The sequence below is a fragment of the Myotis davidii genome, unplaced genomic scaffold (genome assembly GCF_000327345.1).
Source record: "Myotis davidii unplaced genomic scaffold, ASM32734v1 scaffold330, whole genome shotgun sequence".
NCBI classification, from domain to species: domain Eukaryota; kingdom Metazoa; phylum Chordata; class Mammalia; order Chiroptera; family Vespertilionidae; genus Myotis; species Myotis davidii.
The window spans coordinates 5,846,966-5,865,765 of NW_006283770.1; the positions used below are offsets into that span (position 1 = coordinate 5,846,966).

Below are 18,800 nucleotides of genomic sequence, written 5' to 3' on the forward strand. Positions count from 1 at the left end.
CTGTTAAGGTCATTAAGTTAGTGATTAGGTCTGTGCATTTGAGTTCTGAATTTTTCCTATCATATGATACTTGACCCATAGGTACATCCATCCCTCCCCCCCACACACACACAATATTAACAGAATTCTGTCCCTAGAGACATTTTTGAATGGATATTCTTAAATAAGACGGTGATGATAGAACAATAAGTCAGCATTATGAAAGCACGTGGCCCAAACTTTAGGAGAGCCCTGCTTGCCCAGCTTTCCTGCCACACAGTAATTGAGCAAAGGGTAAACTGGTGTTCAAGCTGTTCCTCTGCTAAAAAAAAATGATAATCGCAAGTATGGGTAAAAGTGTTTCCATCTTGAAGTGTTCTTAGACAAAACGCAGAAACTGTGGGAATCAAAGGAAGTGAAATACAAAATGCATTTCCTCAAGTGGCCCGCCCTTCTCCCAGTGCCTTCCGAGCTTTGAAAACAAACTTGTTTTTTTTAAAAAATCAAGGGCTTTTTTTTGTAGTTGTGTGAGAGGTGAGGGCAGAAATGGAAGAGAGGCGGCCAGGCTGCGGTGTAGTGAAAATAGATTGTTAAGTAAACAGTGACCGATGACATCTGTGCGTCTTACATTACCTGGGGGTAAGTCAGTCTGGCAGGTGTTCTGCTTGGGCCCAGGAACCCAGCCAGCATTCTGCTGAAATGGGATTTCAAGAGGAGCCTGATTACTCAGAATTACGCTATCTCTCATCCCCAGACTGAGGAAGTTGATGGAGAAGAGGAAGAAAGTAAGAATGGTTTCTTAGAACTGGATTCAACTCATTGTGTGGGAACCAGCTCCCCATGAGGGAATGCAAAGAGAACTGAACCGGACCCCACCACTGTATCGCAGCTGAATCGCTCTATCAGGCCCTCGGAGAATAAATTAATCTGAATGGACACCACTGTGTATTCTTTTATGATATCTTGATTAAAGAAGGTAGGGCGTATTATCCACATAAAAGGTCACCTATATTTTTTTTTTCCAAATTTCCTCAATCCCCCTAGGTAGCAAACAAATAAATGTGAGGAAATATCGACAGTTTCAAAACTGGCAGTTCCTGTTGACATTGCTCTCTGCAACATGATATCTTAACACAGGCCTGCTTTTCTTACTCTGCCCTTTCTTTTTCTTTTCTCTTTTTTCCCTCTTTATTGTTTTATTCCCCCTCTTTATCCTCTTTCTTCTTTACTTTTTTGATACAAATAGTAATTTTGTCAGAGCAGAAATAGCCAATCTTTTTAACTGAACACAGGAACTTTGCAGGCAATCTCTATTTTACATCCCCATTCTAAAACACAAACTGGCCCAAACCGGTTTGACTCAGTGGATAAACTGTCAGCCTGTGGACTGAAAGGTCCCAGGTTCGATTCTGGTCAAGGGCATGTACCTGGGTTGCGGGCATTTCCCCAGTGGGGGATGCACAGGAGGCAGCTGGTCGATGTTTCTCTCTCATTGATGTTTCTGGCTCTCTATCTCTCTCCCTTCCTCTCTGTAAAAAATCAATAAAATATATTTTAAAAAAATAAAAATAAAAAAAAATAAAACACAAACTGGGGTACATGAATTTCAATTTCCCACCACTATATATGTTTCACATGCAGTGAAGCAACTACCATAGGGACTTCTTAATTTTCATATTTGACAACATACGAATATCTGATTTATATCATTAGTGAGACTCAAATTATGTTTCTCACTGTTTCACTGTGCCTAAAATAAATTATTTGGTGAAAAACTATCACTTAATCAGAATGCAAATACTGCAATGCAATTCAGCAACAAAGTATGAAGGAGAGACTATAAGAAACTTCCATGGCCAAATAATTTGGAAAATTCCAGGTAAAACAAGATCTTATGGAACTCACTAGTGCCTTTAATATATCACAGTGAATTGCCAACTCTACCCAGGGAATACAGTGAGCTGTATTTCTCAAACCAACCTAACCATGGAATTCTTCTCCCTGTGAGGTATCTGGGGTGTCAGTACTTGACTAAACATTCTTGGAGAAATGCTGGTTTATAACCTTTTAGAACATAGTATTCTAGCTGGCAATGGTACAGAAATATCCAGTTTGCACATTCCTACATTCAGTTAAAACCCCGTAACTAAATGGATGGTTATGTTCCCAAATTTGTGGTAAACTTTAAAAGAGGTTTAAAGCTCTTGTGAGAGCCCCTCATTATTTCCAGTTGGGGGATGAGAAGTTGGAGAAGGGAGAACCACCATGGGGTGACAGTCTTGCTTGGACTGAAATATTGAAGAAACTTTTCCAAAATCCTTCTCATAGTTATTTCACCACCTCCTCCCTCCCGTCCTTTTCCTCCCATTCCCAAGGATGAGGGATGACCACATATGGGACACGCTGGTGAAGAGAGGGAACCATTCTAGCTACTTCTCCCAGGTTCATGTAAATGGATTCAAGGGGCAACACCTCCTCCCTCTGCAAAGTAGCCCATTTCCAGAGCACGTGGCCATTCCAGATAAATAGAACAAGGAAGAAGCTTTTTAAAACCTTAATTACTCACATTGATAATCTATTCAACAAAAATGGCACTAATAGACATAGACTAATAAAAGATGGCCCATGTCTTTGAGAACAAGGACTACACATAGACAATAATGGGTATTTATGCCCAATAAGGTAAATACCTCATGAAATATATAAAAACACTTCGAGGCATCGAGGACCAATTTGTCAATATCACCTGAAATGGGAGATGCCAAGGAAAGCTCACAGCCTGAATTTTAAAAGATGAAAAGATGTTTAAAAGTAGATTTAAAAAATGTATAGGCATACATATGGTGATGAAAGCAAATGAGGAAAAACACAGAGCATAAAATGTCCTATGGAATTTGGGGTTAGCGGGCATCTTTACAATGGGTACCTCCGAATGCTAAGATGAGTCTAGAGGGGAAAGACAAAATAGGCCAGCATATGGAGACTTATGTGACATAAATGATTTGGGATTTACCTTGGATGTTAAAGAGAACCCCTATAAATTTTCATCAAATCTGAGTTGCAGCTAGGTAACAATAATGTTTATGGATAATAATGTCAAGAACACATTGTTCAACAATGTCAAACATGAGAAATAAGCCTCATAATGTGAGAACTAAAAAAAATGTATTTGATTCAGAAATTAATTCATTAGGAGGTTAAGATGCTGGCCAAAGCTCTGACTATAAAGCATTAAAGAAAATGAGTAGAAGTGACAGCTGAGGGGAAAGGAATTATAATCAAGTGCAGTTGCCCCAGAGGTACACATTTATAAGAGAAAGACTAAAGGAACATCTTACACAAAAATAAATCGGGGAAAATTGTTCTCATCAATATATAAATAATGCATTATTACCTACTATTAATACAATAGTTTATTTAATCAACTTATAAAATAAATACAAAATACTATGATAAGCAAGGCATGTCACTGTTCCTTAAAAACTGTTCTATCATTTTAAATTTTTTAAAGTATTTTTATTGATTTCAGAGAGGAAGGGAGAGGGAGAAAGTGATAGAAACATCAATGATGAGAGAGAATCATTGATTGGTTGCCTCCTGCACACCCCACACTGGGGATTGAGCCCACGACCCAGGCATATGCCCTGACCGGGAATCGAACCATGACCTCCTGGTTCACAAGTCAATGGTGAGGATAAAAAATGTCCTTGCCTATTCTTTAATTCCTGAATGGACTGAACAGAAGAAAACGAAATTAAACTGTTATTGGCTAAGATACTGTAACAGGCTAAGTTTAAGTCTGCTGCCCTTAGCAGAAATGGGAATTCTCAATCTGCCAGGGAAAGTTATATTTCTGCTCATCCGAACCTGCAGTGTACGTTAGAGTGCCACATGGAGGAAAGCAAAAGATGGGAAACCCTGTTTCTGCACTGTGTAGTGCCAGTCAGCCACAGTCCCAGCCTGTTCAGCTCAGCCCCTGGCAAAGGAAACCCTTAGTCATGGGCCAGCAGTCCCTGTAGTCCTGTCTACTTAGAATGGGCATTATGGCTGCTGCTAGTTTCTCAGGACCCTCCCCATGTATGGGAGGCATACTTCACTCTAACAGCTCTGAATGAGGCTACTATTTGCTATAAAACAAGTAACCATTTTTTTAACATTTGTACCCAAAACACATGTTCTGGGAGGTAAATACACATAATCGAACACACTACTTATCACTAAGAACTACTTAACAGGCAACAGAGGTTGCCAGAGAGTTTTAATTCATTCCTTTTGCTGTAACACCCAGGATGTTTTCTGTGATTATGAGGGACAATGATAATAGCTGCTAATCTGCCAAAGACTGTGACTCAAGGACTCTGCTAAGTAGAGGGATGGGGACCTCAGAGTTAGAATTGGGTTGGAATCTGAGCTCCTCTTTTTTCCTCAGGAGGTGATTCAACTTCTGTTTGTGTTCTCTCAGTAAGAAACCTGCCTTACAGATACCTAGAGCACTTGGAAAACAATGCTAGACCCTGGGCCACAGCAGGCAGTCGGTAAAGAGCAGTTATCTTCTCTGTGGTGTTTGCTTTCCCTCTTTAACAAGCCTCCAGATCTCATGCTTCAGGCTTCTTACCTGTGAAATGAGGAGTCAAACCACTGGCAACGATCTTAAGTGTTTTCAAAGTCAACTTTTAAGGAGTTGATCTATTGTCCTACATTGTTAGATACTATTCAGCAGAATTAAGTGACATTTTATTTGAAAGACTGGCTCAGTTTTGAATCTCAAAATGAACTGTAGAAATACAGACTTTTTCACAGGATTTTAAAATGAATTTCAATGAAATTAAAATAGATATAGATTAGACTGATAAGAGAGTGTGTGGAATAATTTGACCCAGTAATCCCACTTCTAGGAATATATCTCAAGAAATCAGAAACACCAATCAGAAAGGATATATGCACCCCTTTGTTCATAGAAACACAATTTACAATAACTAAGATTTGGAAACAGCCTAAGTGCCCATCAGCAGATGAGTGGATCAAAAAACTGTGGTACATCTACACAGTGGAATACTACACAGCTGTAAAAAAGAAAGAACTCTTACCATTTGCAACAGCATGGATGGACCTGGAGAGCATTATGCTAAGCAAAATAAGCCAGTTGGAGAAAGACAAATATCACATGATCTCACTCATTTGTGGAATATAATGAACAATATAAACTGATGAACAAAAATAGATCCAGAGACACAGAAGCATCAAACAGACTGTCTAACCTCAGAGGGAAGGCAGGGGGTGGGGGGATTAAAGGAGCTAAGAGATCAACCAAAGGACTTGTATACATGCATATGAGCATAACCCATGGATACAGACAGTAGGGGATGAGGGCATGTGCTGAGGGGTGGGAATTGCTGGGGAGAGGTCAATGGGGGAAAACAGACATATGTAATACTTTAAACAATAAGGAATTTAAATTAAAAAATAAAACAAGATGAGTTTTGAAGTTAAAAAGACTACGTAGTATAAAGTCTGACCAGTTTTACTTACTGCATCATCCAGTAAGTTTCCTGTACTCTTTTTTCCAGAAGACTTTGACGAAGGAGAAGGTGAAGGAGAAGGGGCAGAAAGTGTTTCTTCTTGTTCAATCTCTTTTTCCAATTTTATCAAACCAGGAGGCTCCACACCATACCTTTTAAAAGATACAAGATCAATGTAGATGCATAACTTACAACGATACACTTACTATCTATATATATATAAAAGCCCAGTGACCGAATGGTGGAATGACCAGAACAACTGGTCAACCAGTCGCTATGATGTGCACTGACCACTAGGGGGAAGACACTCAATGCAGGAGCTGTACCCTGGTGGTCAGTGTGTTCCCACAGTGGGAGCACTGCTTGGCTGACCGGGATGAGTGGCACTCCCACAGTGGGCTGATCCCTGTAGGCCACACACCCCACCAGTGCATTAATCCGTGCACCGTGCCTCTAGTATGTTATAGTTGATTATGAAGACTACAGGAGAAAACTGATAACTTTTTAAAAAAATTTAACTTCTCCTGGCATGGAATGGTTCTTAAGTGGCACCTTTTAAACAGGGGGTAAACATATCTGCTGAGTGTGTGTGTGTGTGTGTGTGTGTGTACACATATATGAATCAACACATAACAAATAGCATACTAAGATTAAATAAAATGCTACATGTAATATATTAATGAATCAATAATACAAATAACCATATAACATTTAGTATTCAGTTTTCATATTCACTAGGAAATGATATAAGTGATGTAACTGAACTCCTATTTTGGACACAAGCTTGTTAAAGATGGAAATAAATTCAGTCATAGCCAAGTTTGAAAAAATAATCCCCCCAAATAAACATTCTTAAATGATTTAACAGAAAAGAAATTCTCTATATTAATTGTATACCTCCTATGGGGCCCAGGAACAATGGACTATGGGTTATACAGGTTATTTTCTTAAAAACAATATAATGAAAGCATGTCTAGTGTTTCTAGGAAAGAAAATGAACAGAGAAGAAAGAAAAACAATTTAGAATAATATGTTAAATGTCTGTGTTTTAAATTATAAATGCCATAGAAGTTTTAAAAAATAGATGTAGTTATTAGCATTTTTATCTCCCATAATCATATTTTTCTTAGGGTAAACTTAAAATTGATTTGCTTTCTTAATGTGCATCAATTGTACATCTAAGTTTAGTGAACAATGTGAAGATGATCAAGTTAGCAAATCACCTCGAGCCATCACAATCACAGCGTCCATCCCAGGTGGAGGAGGCCGAAAGTAACCAGAAATTAGGATTTGAGAAGGGCCTCTGGGATCATCTACCACACACTTCATCTGTGCAGCTGAGAACACAGATCCAGAGAAGGTACAGAACTACGTAGGAGCTGCACAAAGGTGCAAAGCCAGGTTCTCTGACTTCAGGACTGAAGCCAATTTTCTCTTACTTTTAACCAGGCGATTGTGAGTTAGAAAGGAGAGGGAAAAGCCTCAGGTCATGGATAATCTACCAAGTAAATAATCTATAGATAGAGAATACGTATGTTGGTGGTATGTCTAGTACCTTGGACTGAGCTGTACATTAAAACAGTATTAAATGTAAAAGCTTAGATTACTAAATACTAACCTGTTCTAATGGCCTGTTATTTTAACTGACATCATTGCATGTGTTCAGTAGACATTCCCAAGGGGAAGCAATTTCCTCACTCGTGATTATTTGGTTCTTATAGAGCAGTGGTTCTCAACCTTCTGGCCCTTTAAATCCAGTGCCTCATGTTGTGACTCAACCATAACATTATTTTTGTTGCTACTTCATAACTGTAATGTTGCTACTGTTATGAATCGTAATGTAAATACCTGATATGCAGGATGGTCTTAGGCGACCCCTGTGAAAGGGTCGTTCAACCGTCAAAGGGGTCGTGACCCACAGGTTGAGAACCACTGTTGTAGAGGGTGTTCGGTTCATTTAATTTCTGGTCTCTCTCCTCCATTATTCTCTCCTCCCCAACAACATAAAAGGGTTTATCCAATCGGTAAGTCTAAGCATGCTGAAGACCAGCGCATAACAGCATTCGCTTGGAAGTGCAAAAGAGACATTGGAAGGCCAATGGACCTTGATCTTAGCAGGTTCTACCTTGGATGTTATCCCTTTGGTGAAAAACGATCACTTAATCAGAATGCAGATATTGCAATGCTGTGATCGTGATGGCTCGAGGTGATTTCCTAACCTGATCATCTTCACACTGTTCACTAAACTTCACTGAACTTTGAGTCTGTCTGCCCTGCCTGCGTGCATTGCTAAGGGACAAATGTGTAACCAAACTGAACAAAAAACGGGCAAGACTGGGACTCGTGGTTCCTCTTCTCAAAAGAGGTTCCACCCGCCCCACCCCCCACCCCTGGCCTTTAAAATTCATTTTTCTTGAATAGTGTCTTCATTGTGTGTCCGCCCTCCTACAGGTTATCCTCAACCCACCATGCAGATCATGGCATAAGAATAAACTGAATATGCTTGACTCACTTTACCCTTCTTCATCTAGAAAAGAAACTGCCCATAGGAAGGTCTCCACAGGAACCTCCACCCTGATTCATCCTTGCCTGTAATTAGGTGGCTCACTGGCCTGATTCTGCAGTTCCGTTACAGACAATAAGCATGTCCATCAACTCGGACCTTATCAACAACAAAGAGGATGTGTGCTGTTCTATCTGCCACTCCTTTATCTTCTAATTTTTTTTTTTCCAGAATTTAGATGGTAAGGTTGGGTGGTATGTGTCAGGTGCCCTTTGAGTGCTGGAAAACGTTAGAATTCAGTACAAAACAGTTCCAGCTAGCATAACTCAACGGCACAAATGCTGCTTTGAGAACTGCCTCTATGAATGGAGTCATTTTTAGTTATAAAAATCAAAGACCTAGGCACCACTTATCATATTTTTAACCTTTTAATCACATTAGCCACATACTGGGACATGAGTTAAAACATGTGCCAGACTGCAAATTCTCTAACAGCAGAGACCACGCTCTGATTCACAGCATCCTCAGCAGTTAGCATGGATCCTGGAACACAGTAGGTACTTCACACTGTTTAAATGAAAGAAAAAAAAATCCCATATTCTCATATAACAATAACTTGGAGTTCCAATTATGTATTTGGTTTCACTGTTTGGGGTGTTTAAATGCGTATCACTTTAATATTGAACGTACATAAATGCTTTACAAAAAAAATGCTAGGTGACTTTAAGCCCTCTCCAAAATGAGAATACCTTTTTTTAAAAAAACTTTGTGATACTAGTAGTAATTACACTGAACTCAACCCAGCATTTCATTCCCATTGGTAAGTCCCAACAATACTCATATGGAGATTTGTGCATCATTATTCCCTGAGGTAGACTTGAGCTAACTGTGTCATGAACCTACTCTTTAAATTTAGCAGATCACTTAACTTCTAGGAGTCTGCTTTCTATCAGAAAAGCAGAGATGAAAATGGCCTGCCCTAGAGGTCTGATGTAGCAGTGCAGGGAGGGAGAAAGAATGTGAGAAAAGCAACTGCTATTGAACACCAGCATGTGTCTGGCCCATGAGGGCACCTTCACATACATTATTACTGAGCCTCAGCTTTCTTTCAATATAAAGTGGACATTCTAATCCTTGTATTTGAATATTATTAGAACGAATTACAACAGTATCCATTACACTCGTAGCGCAGCTTCTGACACATCACAACCTCTGAGATTGCTGTTAATTGATGTTTCAAATGTTGCACAGCCAGAAAACTGCAGTACTAATGTACTTTTGCCAAAGTTTTTACTTTTAAAGTATATTATACCACCAAATTAAATAATATAATGGCATCATAATTAAGATATGAAGTAGTATTATTAAGATTGTTTATATTGCCCTGGTCAGTGGGCAATATTGTTTGGCTCAGTGGATAGAGCATCGGAAGGGTCCCAGGTTCCATTCCGGCCAAGGGCATGTACCTTGATTGCAGGCACCTCCCTGGTAGGCGGTGTGCAGGATGCACCCTTACTATAGGCTTTCTTTACATTGATTTTGCTATAATTGTGGAATAGCAGAAATATCTCAGTGCTGAAGTGGAGCAGACGAAGTTATAAATACAGCTTTGCTACTAGCTGGCTGCATGAACTTCAGCAGGCAACTCGTTCTTAATCTCCCTAGACTTCTTTGAATTCTTAGTTCCATCAAGGTATAAAAATTTGTTATGTTTAATATTCTTCAGAGAATAACAAACTGGGCAGTGAACGTAGAGAAATTTAAAACACTAGGAGTCACAGCCAATTAAAAGTGAATACTGTGAAAAACCTCATATGTGAAAGTATAAAGTGGGCCAATTGGAAAATATGATTTCACTTGTAATTGTAGGTGGATTCATGCCACCTTTCAGGAATAGGTTGCCTAACTTTTTCTGTTGCTTTTTTCACAAAGTAAAATAATATGTTATTAGAGTGGCAGGAGGTTCCACTCCACGTCTGATACAAAGTGGACTTAGTTTGAATGAAGTTGGTCACAGTCACACACGGAACCTTGCCCCGGAGAGCTTTCTCTATCTGGGAAAGCTGCAAATTAGCTATGTTGCTGAACACAGAAAATCAGCACTAAGCCCCAAATCTCTGCTTATATTGGCTTTTGGCTACTTCAGGCTGCCTCCAGTACAGTCAGCCAGTCCAGAAATGCACACTTAAATACGATTCATTGGCTTCCTGTCTGTCTGGAGATGTCAACAGGCTGTAAATCATGAAATTCCCCTTAGGTTGGGGGCCCACACCTGCAAGCCAACTTAGACAACAAGTAAGTCTTTTTTCTTTTTTCCAATGCTCCAAAAGGCCACTTTGTTATGGTTTCCATGATTAACTCTATACCACTTCATATTTCTATTTTGTCTATGAGGTCTTCACAAATTTATACTGGTTTCTACTCTGTTCCAAGGACAAGATTTTAGAGTTTTGGGGAAGAGAAGGCTGTTGTAGCTCCCAGGGTCTAACTAAAGCAAGAAGGGTGAATCCACTAAAACCAAATCCTCACATTTGTATGTCCCAGGGATAAGGGTGAATCCACTAAAACCAAATCCTCACATTTGTATGTCCCAGGCAATACATTTTTTTTTGCCCCATTAAAAAATATTACACACTGCTTGGGAAGAGTCTTATGGTTGATGACTTCATGATGAGATTTTATACATGGACTTTGTTTTTCTGGCATGTGGCACAACTTTTGAGATTGTTCTAGATAAAATAATTGAGCCCAAACTGAGTCCTGAGTGAGAACATTTACTCAAACTATTTAGTAGACTATAGTTTTCAAATAAAAGACACCTGTGGCCAACTTTACTAGAGTTAGAGGGACAAATTTTAAAACCTCTCACCCCCTTTTTTATATTTTTATTGATTTCAGAGAAAAGGGAGAGGAAACATCAATGATGAGAGAGAATCATTGATTGGCTGCCTCCTGCTCGCCCCCCCACTGGGGATTGAGTCCACAACCCAGCATGTGCCCTTGACCAGAGGAACTTGGGACCCTTCAGTTCACAGGCAGACACTCTAACCACTGAGAAAACTGACTACGGCCCCATTTTAAAACTTGTAACAGTTTACAGATTCTTGCAAGATAGTTTTTGCCCCATTTTTATTCTGTCTTAAAGTAATTTAAAGATAGATTTAGATTTGAAAGGAAATTTCACCCATGTGAAAACATGATATTCTTAGTAGTCAGAGACAAGTGCTTTAAATAGGATGAATTAATTAATAAGTCTTGTAAAAGAATATTTTTATGAAACATTTTGTTTGGCCATGGATCAAAATAGAAGACTGACAAAATTATTTTAAAGTTTTTTGTTTTGTTTTGTTTTCATAGAAGCATAGAACAGAAAGTCAACTCTCAGAGGGAAGGTGAAGACAGGTGGGCAGGGGGGAGGAGATCCACCAAAGAACTTGTATGCATATATGCAGAACCCATAGACACAGGCGAAGGGTGGTGAAGGCCTGGGGCATGGGGTGGGTGCAAGTTATAAGGAATCAATGGGGAACAAAAGGCAACATATGTAATACTTTCAACAATAAAGATTAAAAAAATAAAATAAATAAGATATATTTATTTTTAGTAGTAATAAATTTTGTTCAAAATCAAGGAAGTTCTCAAAAATATAAAAAGCTTCACTATGATGCTGATGATTGATTATGGCCCCAAACCAAAATATCAAGTGTTTTACTATTAGTGTAAAGCTAATCTTAATTCTGCAGTCCGTAGAAAAACTTAAATTCACAGCAACATTTTTTTTTAAGGAATAAATATCAAAACACTGTCATTAAAAAGATCAGTGAGGTTTTATTGACCTCCCGTTGCTGAGTGTTTTACTTTTCAGAAGGCAAACATGCATATTTTACACCCAGAAACTGACATGGTTTCTGAAATGTTAATGGAGGGATTTCACTCTCCAGGGATGATAACTCTATTTGGTTGAAAATAAAAGGAAGTTTTACCATGAGAACAAAAGTAAGTGGTCTCATCCTCCCATCTCAGAGCTCTGAGAAGCCCAAGGGGCTTCCCTGAATGATACCACGCAGGAGAACATGGCAGAAAACCAGAAACATTTTGCAAATCATATCCGAAGCGACGTTGATGCTTTTAAGAGGACTTTTATGTAATTTGAGGAGAAATGTTTAGAATCAAATATAAAAAAGCATCATCTATTAGTGATAAAAAAAAAACTCACAAGATTGTATTGGGAACTTTGTTATGCTCAAAACTCATCCGTTGTGTATACAAATGAATGTTGTGATTCTTGAGAGCTCTCCCAAAGTCACTTTTAGTTTTGGCTAAAACTATCTTACCTTAATAATTTATATAAGCCTCCATGGAGGAGTTAAACAAGAAAGAAGCACAAAGTAAGGATGTAGATAAAGGATATATACCTAATGTAGGAGTAAAAATGAGATTGGGGATATATTTTCTTTCTTTCTCTTTAACTAATATGCTTCAACATAGAGCTAAGGAAATGGGATTTGGGTTGATCAGTTTGCCATTTTCTATAAAGCACAATTGAACTTCCATAAATACAGAAATCTTCAAATGTGTACTGAGAGAATCTTCAATAGACTCTGATACTTAAATGTTCCATCTACCTGATTCATTTTCAACTGTTTAACCTTATGTGGCACACAAAATGTACAATGGCACACCCTGAACAATCTCTTGGCATATTTCCTCTTTTTCAGTGAAAGTGTGCAATACTTCACACCACTCAAGTAGGTGAAGAAAATAAAAAGCTAAATTTACAAATCAAGTATTATAACGTAAAGGTAGTCTTACTCCTTTGACAACTCCTTTATGAGATTAGTAATATTTTCTTTGCAGCATGAATAAAAACTTCTTTTGTCAGCTTGCATGATCATAAGTATAGAGAGAAATGGAGAAACCCATTGTTATCATAAGTAATGATAATAGATAGCAGGAGGAAAGTTTTGAAGGTGATGGATATGTTTATGGCATAGATTATGGTGCTGGTTTCACAGATGTATAGTTATCCCCAAACTCATCGAGTTGTATATATTAAATACATACAGCTTTTTGTAGGTCAATCATATCTCAATACAGTTGTGTTGTTTTTTTTTTTTTTTAAAAAAAGCAACATAGAATCTCAATTTTAAAATATTTGGGGGGGAAAGGAAAATGTCAAATTCTTCATATATGCTTTACCTTGAAACTGAACAGACCATCATGATTCCTTTTTAATAACCAAGATTTTAATTTGCTTTACATTCTATGGCAAGGGGCAATTTATGTCAGATGTAGAGCTGGAGAAAAGGTGATTTTTAAAAGGATTTTGTCATTGGGTATTATGTCTTCTCCTTTGATGATTTGATCATAGTTAAAATGTTCAGTTCAGCAAGCAATGATTCTTTCTTATCACTGATGTTTCTATCTCCCTCTCCCTCTCTCTTTTCAGGTAACAAAGTATATTTACAAAAATAAATAAGTAAATAAATAAATCCAGAAAACAGGCAAATAATAGAAACTAAACAAGAAGAAAATGACAATTCCCCAACTAACTCTGCAGATACTGCGACTCCTCAATACTTCTATATCTCAACTTTCAGATTCATGATGCTTATTTGATTCATATAGTTACAATATTAAAGCAACAATATGTAATCTGCATTTTAGAATATTCTGACAGTATAATCAAAACAAACAACTAAACAAAAAGTTGTTTGCTCCATCTGCTAATTAAGAACTCCAGATGACCCATGTTTCTTTTTCTTAGCATTTCGATGGCAGCAAGTCATTTATTGAAATCTTATTGGTTCATCTGAAATCAGCTCTAAAAGTATAACCAGATCTGGATGAGAAAACATCTAATTTATTCTTAATTTTAATTTTTCATTAAGACTTCTTAAAGATTTAAATCTTCATTTCTAATTTTTGGGGCTGTCTGAAACGCTGCTTAATGGTTTGCAAAATACAAAAGAAGACATGACATAAAGTCAGCTTAACTAATAAAGTCCCTCCCTCTGTCTATTTAACCATAATTATGATTTCTACAGTTGCTTCTTATTTATTTTTTGCTAGAAGACTAAGACTCTAAAGATATCTCTATGTAAGAATAATTATATTCTACATATTCTCCTAATAAAAATATGGAGAATAATTTTAAAACTATTCCCCTACTCAGAATTAGAAACTAAAAGAGTTAAGAGATGAGATATTGAGTGGAGAAAATGAGAAAAAAAAAATGAACAAAAGAAAAGGCTAAACATTAGTAAAGAGGAAAGAGGAAGAGAAGCATGAAGGATTAAGGAACAAAAATAATGGGATAGACTTGCCAATAAGGTAAAAGTAATTGTCACATACAGTTTATATGAGTAGCTTTATTTTTTTAAATACGTTTTATTGATTTTTTACAGAGAGGAAGGGAGAGGGATAGTTAGAAACATCAATGAGAGAGAAACATGAGCTGCCTCCTGCACACCCCCCACTGGGGATGTGCCTGCAACCAAGGTACATGCCCTTGACCAGGATCCAACCTGGGACCCTTGAGTCCGCAGGCCAATGCTCTATCCACTGAGCCAAACCGGTTAGGGCTATATGAGTGGCTTTAACAACAAGATCACAATGGTAAGAACATTGGTGGCATGCTTTTAGTTTGAGTGACTGCTCTTGAGATGTTGGTACGTATTTGAATAAATAGCTTCTCAACAGGCTCAACATCAGCAATAAAAAGCCATCAAGCTTCTTACATGCTTGGATGCTGAGATGGTTCATGTCTTGACATAGTAGCAGTATTCTGACCTACCTGGCTGCAATCCGGCCCAGCTCTAGCAAACAGAGACACACTTCTCTGGGTTGCTTGTGGAGAACTGAAAGACAAGACAGAGGTGGACACATTTACACTAGAAGGGATTATAAAGCAGCTCAATGGTGAATAGGCTTGCCATTGACCCCCTCATCTCTCCCGGGCCCAGGAAATTAGCTAGTCTTCATTCTAACATTCACAAAAAACAGCCTACCTACCTCACAAAAGACTTCACTTTACTAAAGCTTCAAGGTAGTTTTCAAAATTCTTTGTCCGACCCCTTCCCCAAAGCCATTAGTCTCAGGAAATCTCAACCTGTGTAAATCTCACCTTAAAATTATTTTCATCAATTAATTTTAGTAAGTCAATATGTGGCTATAATTATGATATAAATAGCTGATAGATATTTTACATACAGCACACTGAAGATTATGGAACAAAGACTGGCTTTTTATTTTATTTTTATTTTTTTAAGGACTGGCCTTTTTAAAATCCTGGCTTTACCTTCACTTAGTGATTTTGGCAGAAATAACGCAATGAATAAGAATAAAAATCACACATCACAGTTTGTTGTTATCCTTTAAGCCAAGATGACAAATGAGACGCTGAAACTTAATGTCCTCTTCTAATAAAATCTGATTGATAATTTAGAAACAAACACTTCCAACTGATGGATTTTGGAAATATACACCAATATATACCAACTGCCAGCTTTGCTTATGAAATGAACAAATGAGAAGACTACTATTTGCATAGATATTTTTATTCTAATATAACCTGATTACTTAACACATCTTTATCAATTGCTTGGACACAGTCAGTAATGCTGACAAATCATACTTGCATTTGTTGTGCCTACCAGAGAAGTACCTACTGCTTATATTATTCTCTATTCAAAACATAATTAGAGAATTATTAAGTGTTATTTTATACAACCTAATAAAGACAACAGATATTGGAAAAAATATTGCATTACAATGAGCTTTATATAGACACAGTTAATATCCTGATTAAAAGTATATTAGCTTATTAATACACTTTAAGAAAAATCATAATATTTCTTTAATTCTTAAACATAGAATTTTATAATTGGATATCCCATTTTTATAACTGAATATCCCATTCAGTTTTATAATGGAATATTCCATTCCTTTAATTTACACATTTAATTCTTTATTTACACAGATTAAGGTAGTGGCACTACTTGGTCCATGGACAACTGATAGGATTTGTTCAGAATGTGTGGTGATTAGAAAAATACTCTTACTTGGATTGCAAGTATATGATTTCACTTGGATTTCAACAGAAACAAATTTTTATCTTGCCATAAAATATCACTTTTAAAGCTTTTAAAATAAATCCTAATCCCATCAGCAATGTTCATGAAAACAAAACTGATTATGGGATTTCTGAATTAAAATATTTCCAATCTTGGTAATACAAATTTTAGTTTCAGTTAAACCTTAATAAACTGTCACAAAATCCTAATTGGGGAAGCCTAAAGTTACTTTTAATTAAAAGGTCTTAAAATAAAGGTACTTAACACCTCCAGTGTCAAATGCACCATTAATTGTCTTTGGCTCAAATGACACAAACCTCACAACTTTTGCGATTAAACCAACCTCAGAGCAATGTACCTCGTGGCATGTCATATCACATAGGCATCCAATAACAACCGTCACAAAACAGAAGCAAACAAATGGAAATCAATCTTCCTTTGTAGATAATCAATTTATTTTTATTTGAACTTTTTTTTTTGAAAATTCTGTCCATACTAACAAATGACAAACAGGAGTTTTGAGTGGGGAAAAAAAGAATACATGAAAACTGAGGAGAAGGATTTTAAAGTCCTGTCTAATACCCTCTTCTTCACTGAAGGAAAGCTGTGTGAAGCAAGTGGTTAAAGCATGATGAGCATGAGATATAATCTCACGCATTTCTTGATGACAACAATGTCAAAAAATGAAAAAATTTGGTGAACTGATCATATTATGTCAATGTGCAGTCAATAACCAACTATAAAAAGTAATACCTGTCCAACTACCATGATTCCTTAGCCAATTTGTTGTACATATTCTGAGGGCTATAGAAGAATTGTATGTAAACAAATAAATTTTATGGAAAATAATCTTTCTGAAGAAAAACAATAATGTGGGTAATATACGAAAAACAATGTGATATGTAGGACTGCATCATTAGTGTGTATTTATTTGCTTCCTCGGCAGAACTATCAATTTAAAACACTTTTTGTATGCCGAAACTCAAATGTCAACTCTACATGGATGCATTAGAGCCATAATTTGGCAAACTGAAAAGAAATAGCGTGATTCTTCACTTATATCCTAAACAGAACCAGCCTATATAATTTAGAGAAACAAACATTTTCCTCAGCATCACTTCTTAGGAAAATGCTAATAGAAATATAACATTTTACTTCCCAGTAATTTTGGAAATATTATCCTGTATAAAGCAATACAATTGCTTCAAAATGCACCTAAAATATTGTCTCACATGTTAATGACTCCTTACATATTAGGCATATCAAGCCTGGCCCATAATAGCCAAAATATATCAATGTTTGATAGTAAGCAATAAATAAGATAAAACTGCAGAGGTGCATTAATTAGCACAGTGCCTAGATCAGAGTAACTACACAGTAAATATAATATCTTATAATATCTAAGGGGATGTAAATTATTGGTGATGATAGTGATTATGACAATGAATTAACTGATAAAGATTAAAATCTTACCTAGCATTTTTAGAAAAGGCAAGATATAAATTATGTAAATATTTCATTATAAAAACAAACTCTCTTACCTTACTGCTATGAAATTTAAATTTAATAATTTAAGTACTATCTACATTATACCTAAGTTCATAGATGGAGAGAGTAAAGTGGCTGTGAGAGAGTGTGAGCTTTAACACACACTAGTTAGTTGTGTTATTTGAGGTCATTCGACGAAATCTCAGTTTTCTGAGGGCAAGAATATTGTGTAGCACATGATATTTTTGTGACTATTACACAGAATAATATTTATTGTTAATCTTAACACAGTGTGTGGCACATGAGGGAAGATTTGTCGAAGGTCCGTTTTATTCTCATTGTTATAAATCGTTTACTCGAAGATGATCATCATTTGGCTTTAGTCAAAATTAATTGACATTTTTTTCTTAAAGCATTTTTTGTGCACTTAATCATGTCCACACCAGTCCAGGCAATGTGTTAGTTACTATACTAAGCAATGGAAGAAACTGTAATAAAAACACACACACATATTTGTATGGATAGATTTGTATAATTTAGAGTGGTCCTATTATATTTGAATATCTTATCGTTTATATACCAGAGACAGTAAATTCTAAATTTAATCAAATTTCAAGTTAAATACATCAATTTAGCCAGTGTATACAGCTAGATATAAAGCAGATCTCATGAAGCTATTATGATTTTGTGCTAAGTATAACATTTAAGTAACAATTACATTAGGACATGTCAGTTTATGAGATACCAAACATCTTACTATTAATTTTGCTCAGTCTGTGGGACTAAAATACTTTAAATGACTCTATTTTCGATAAGTTATTGTAATTGATTATGAATTGTATATTTTAGGAGATTAAATAGCTAAATGCATGTCTTTGTCAGGTAGATTAGAAAGGCAACTTTTACTGCCTGTGAACTAAAGCCTTCGTATTGAGTCATATGTCCTATTCATTTTAAACACATTTCCTGAGTAATCTTTTCAAACATACAAAAAACCTTCCACTTTCACTGAAATTTCCAGTAGGAAACATTTTTTTTCACTTCATCACTGTAACGTTAACATGGTTTTTCACGTTGAGCTACAGGTATTAGAGGGGATCATTACTGCTTTCTTTTCTCTGAACAAATTCTCTTTACAACAAATAAAAAGCTCTCCAGTCAATGGTGATTATTTTGCAAAAGGTTTTCTTTTTTAATCACTGGAGGCTTCTTTTTAAATAATCAAAAGGCATTTCA

The 18,800-nt window shown here is 36.5% G+C and overlaps 1 protein-coding gene across 4 annotated transcripts in view; it reads right to left on the reverse strand.

The window, feature by feature from the left end:
* The window catches only part of GAS2 (growth arrest specific 2), a 117,449-nt gene that overhangs the window by 45,208 nt on the left and 53,441 nt on the right, over positions 1-18,800 (reverse strand). For all 4 annotated transcript variants that reach the window (XM_015566620.1, XM_006753964.2, XM_015566617.1 and 1 more), the window contains exons 5-6: positions 14,798-14,861; positions 5,509-5,650 (exon numbers count right to left, since the gene is read on the reverse strand). In XM_015566620.1, the coding sequence (XP_015422106.1) occupies positions 5,509-5,650; positions 14,798-14,861 (206 nt within the window). The remainder of the gene's footprint in view (positions 1-5,508; positions 5,651-14,797; positions 14,862-18,800) is intronic.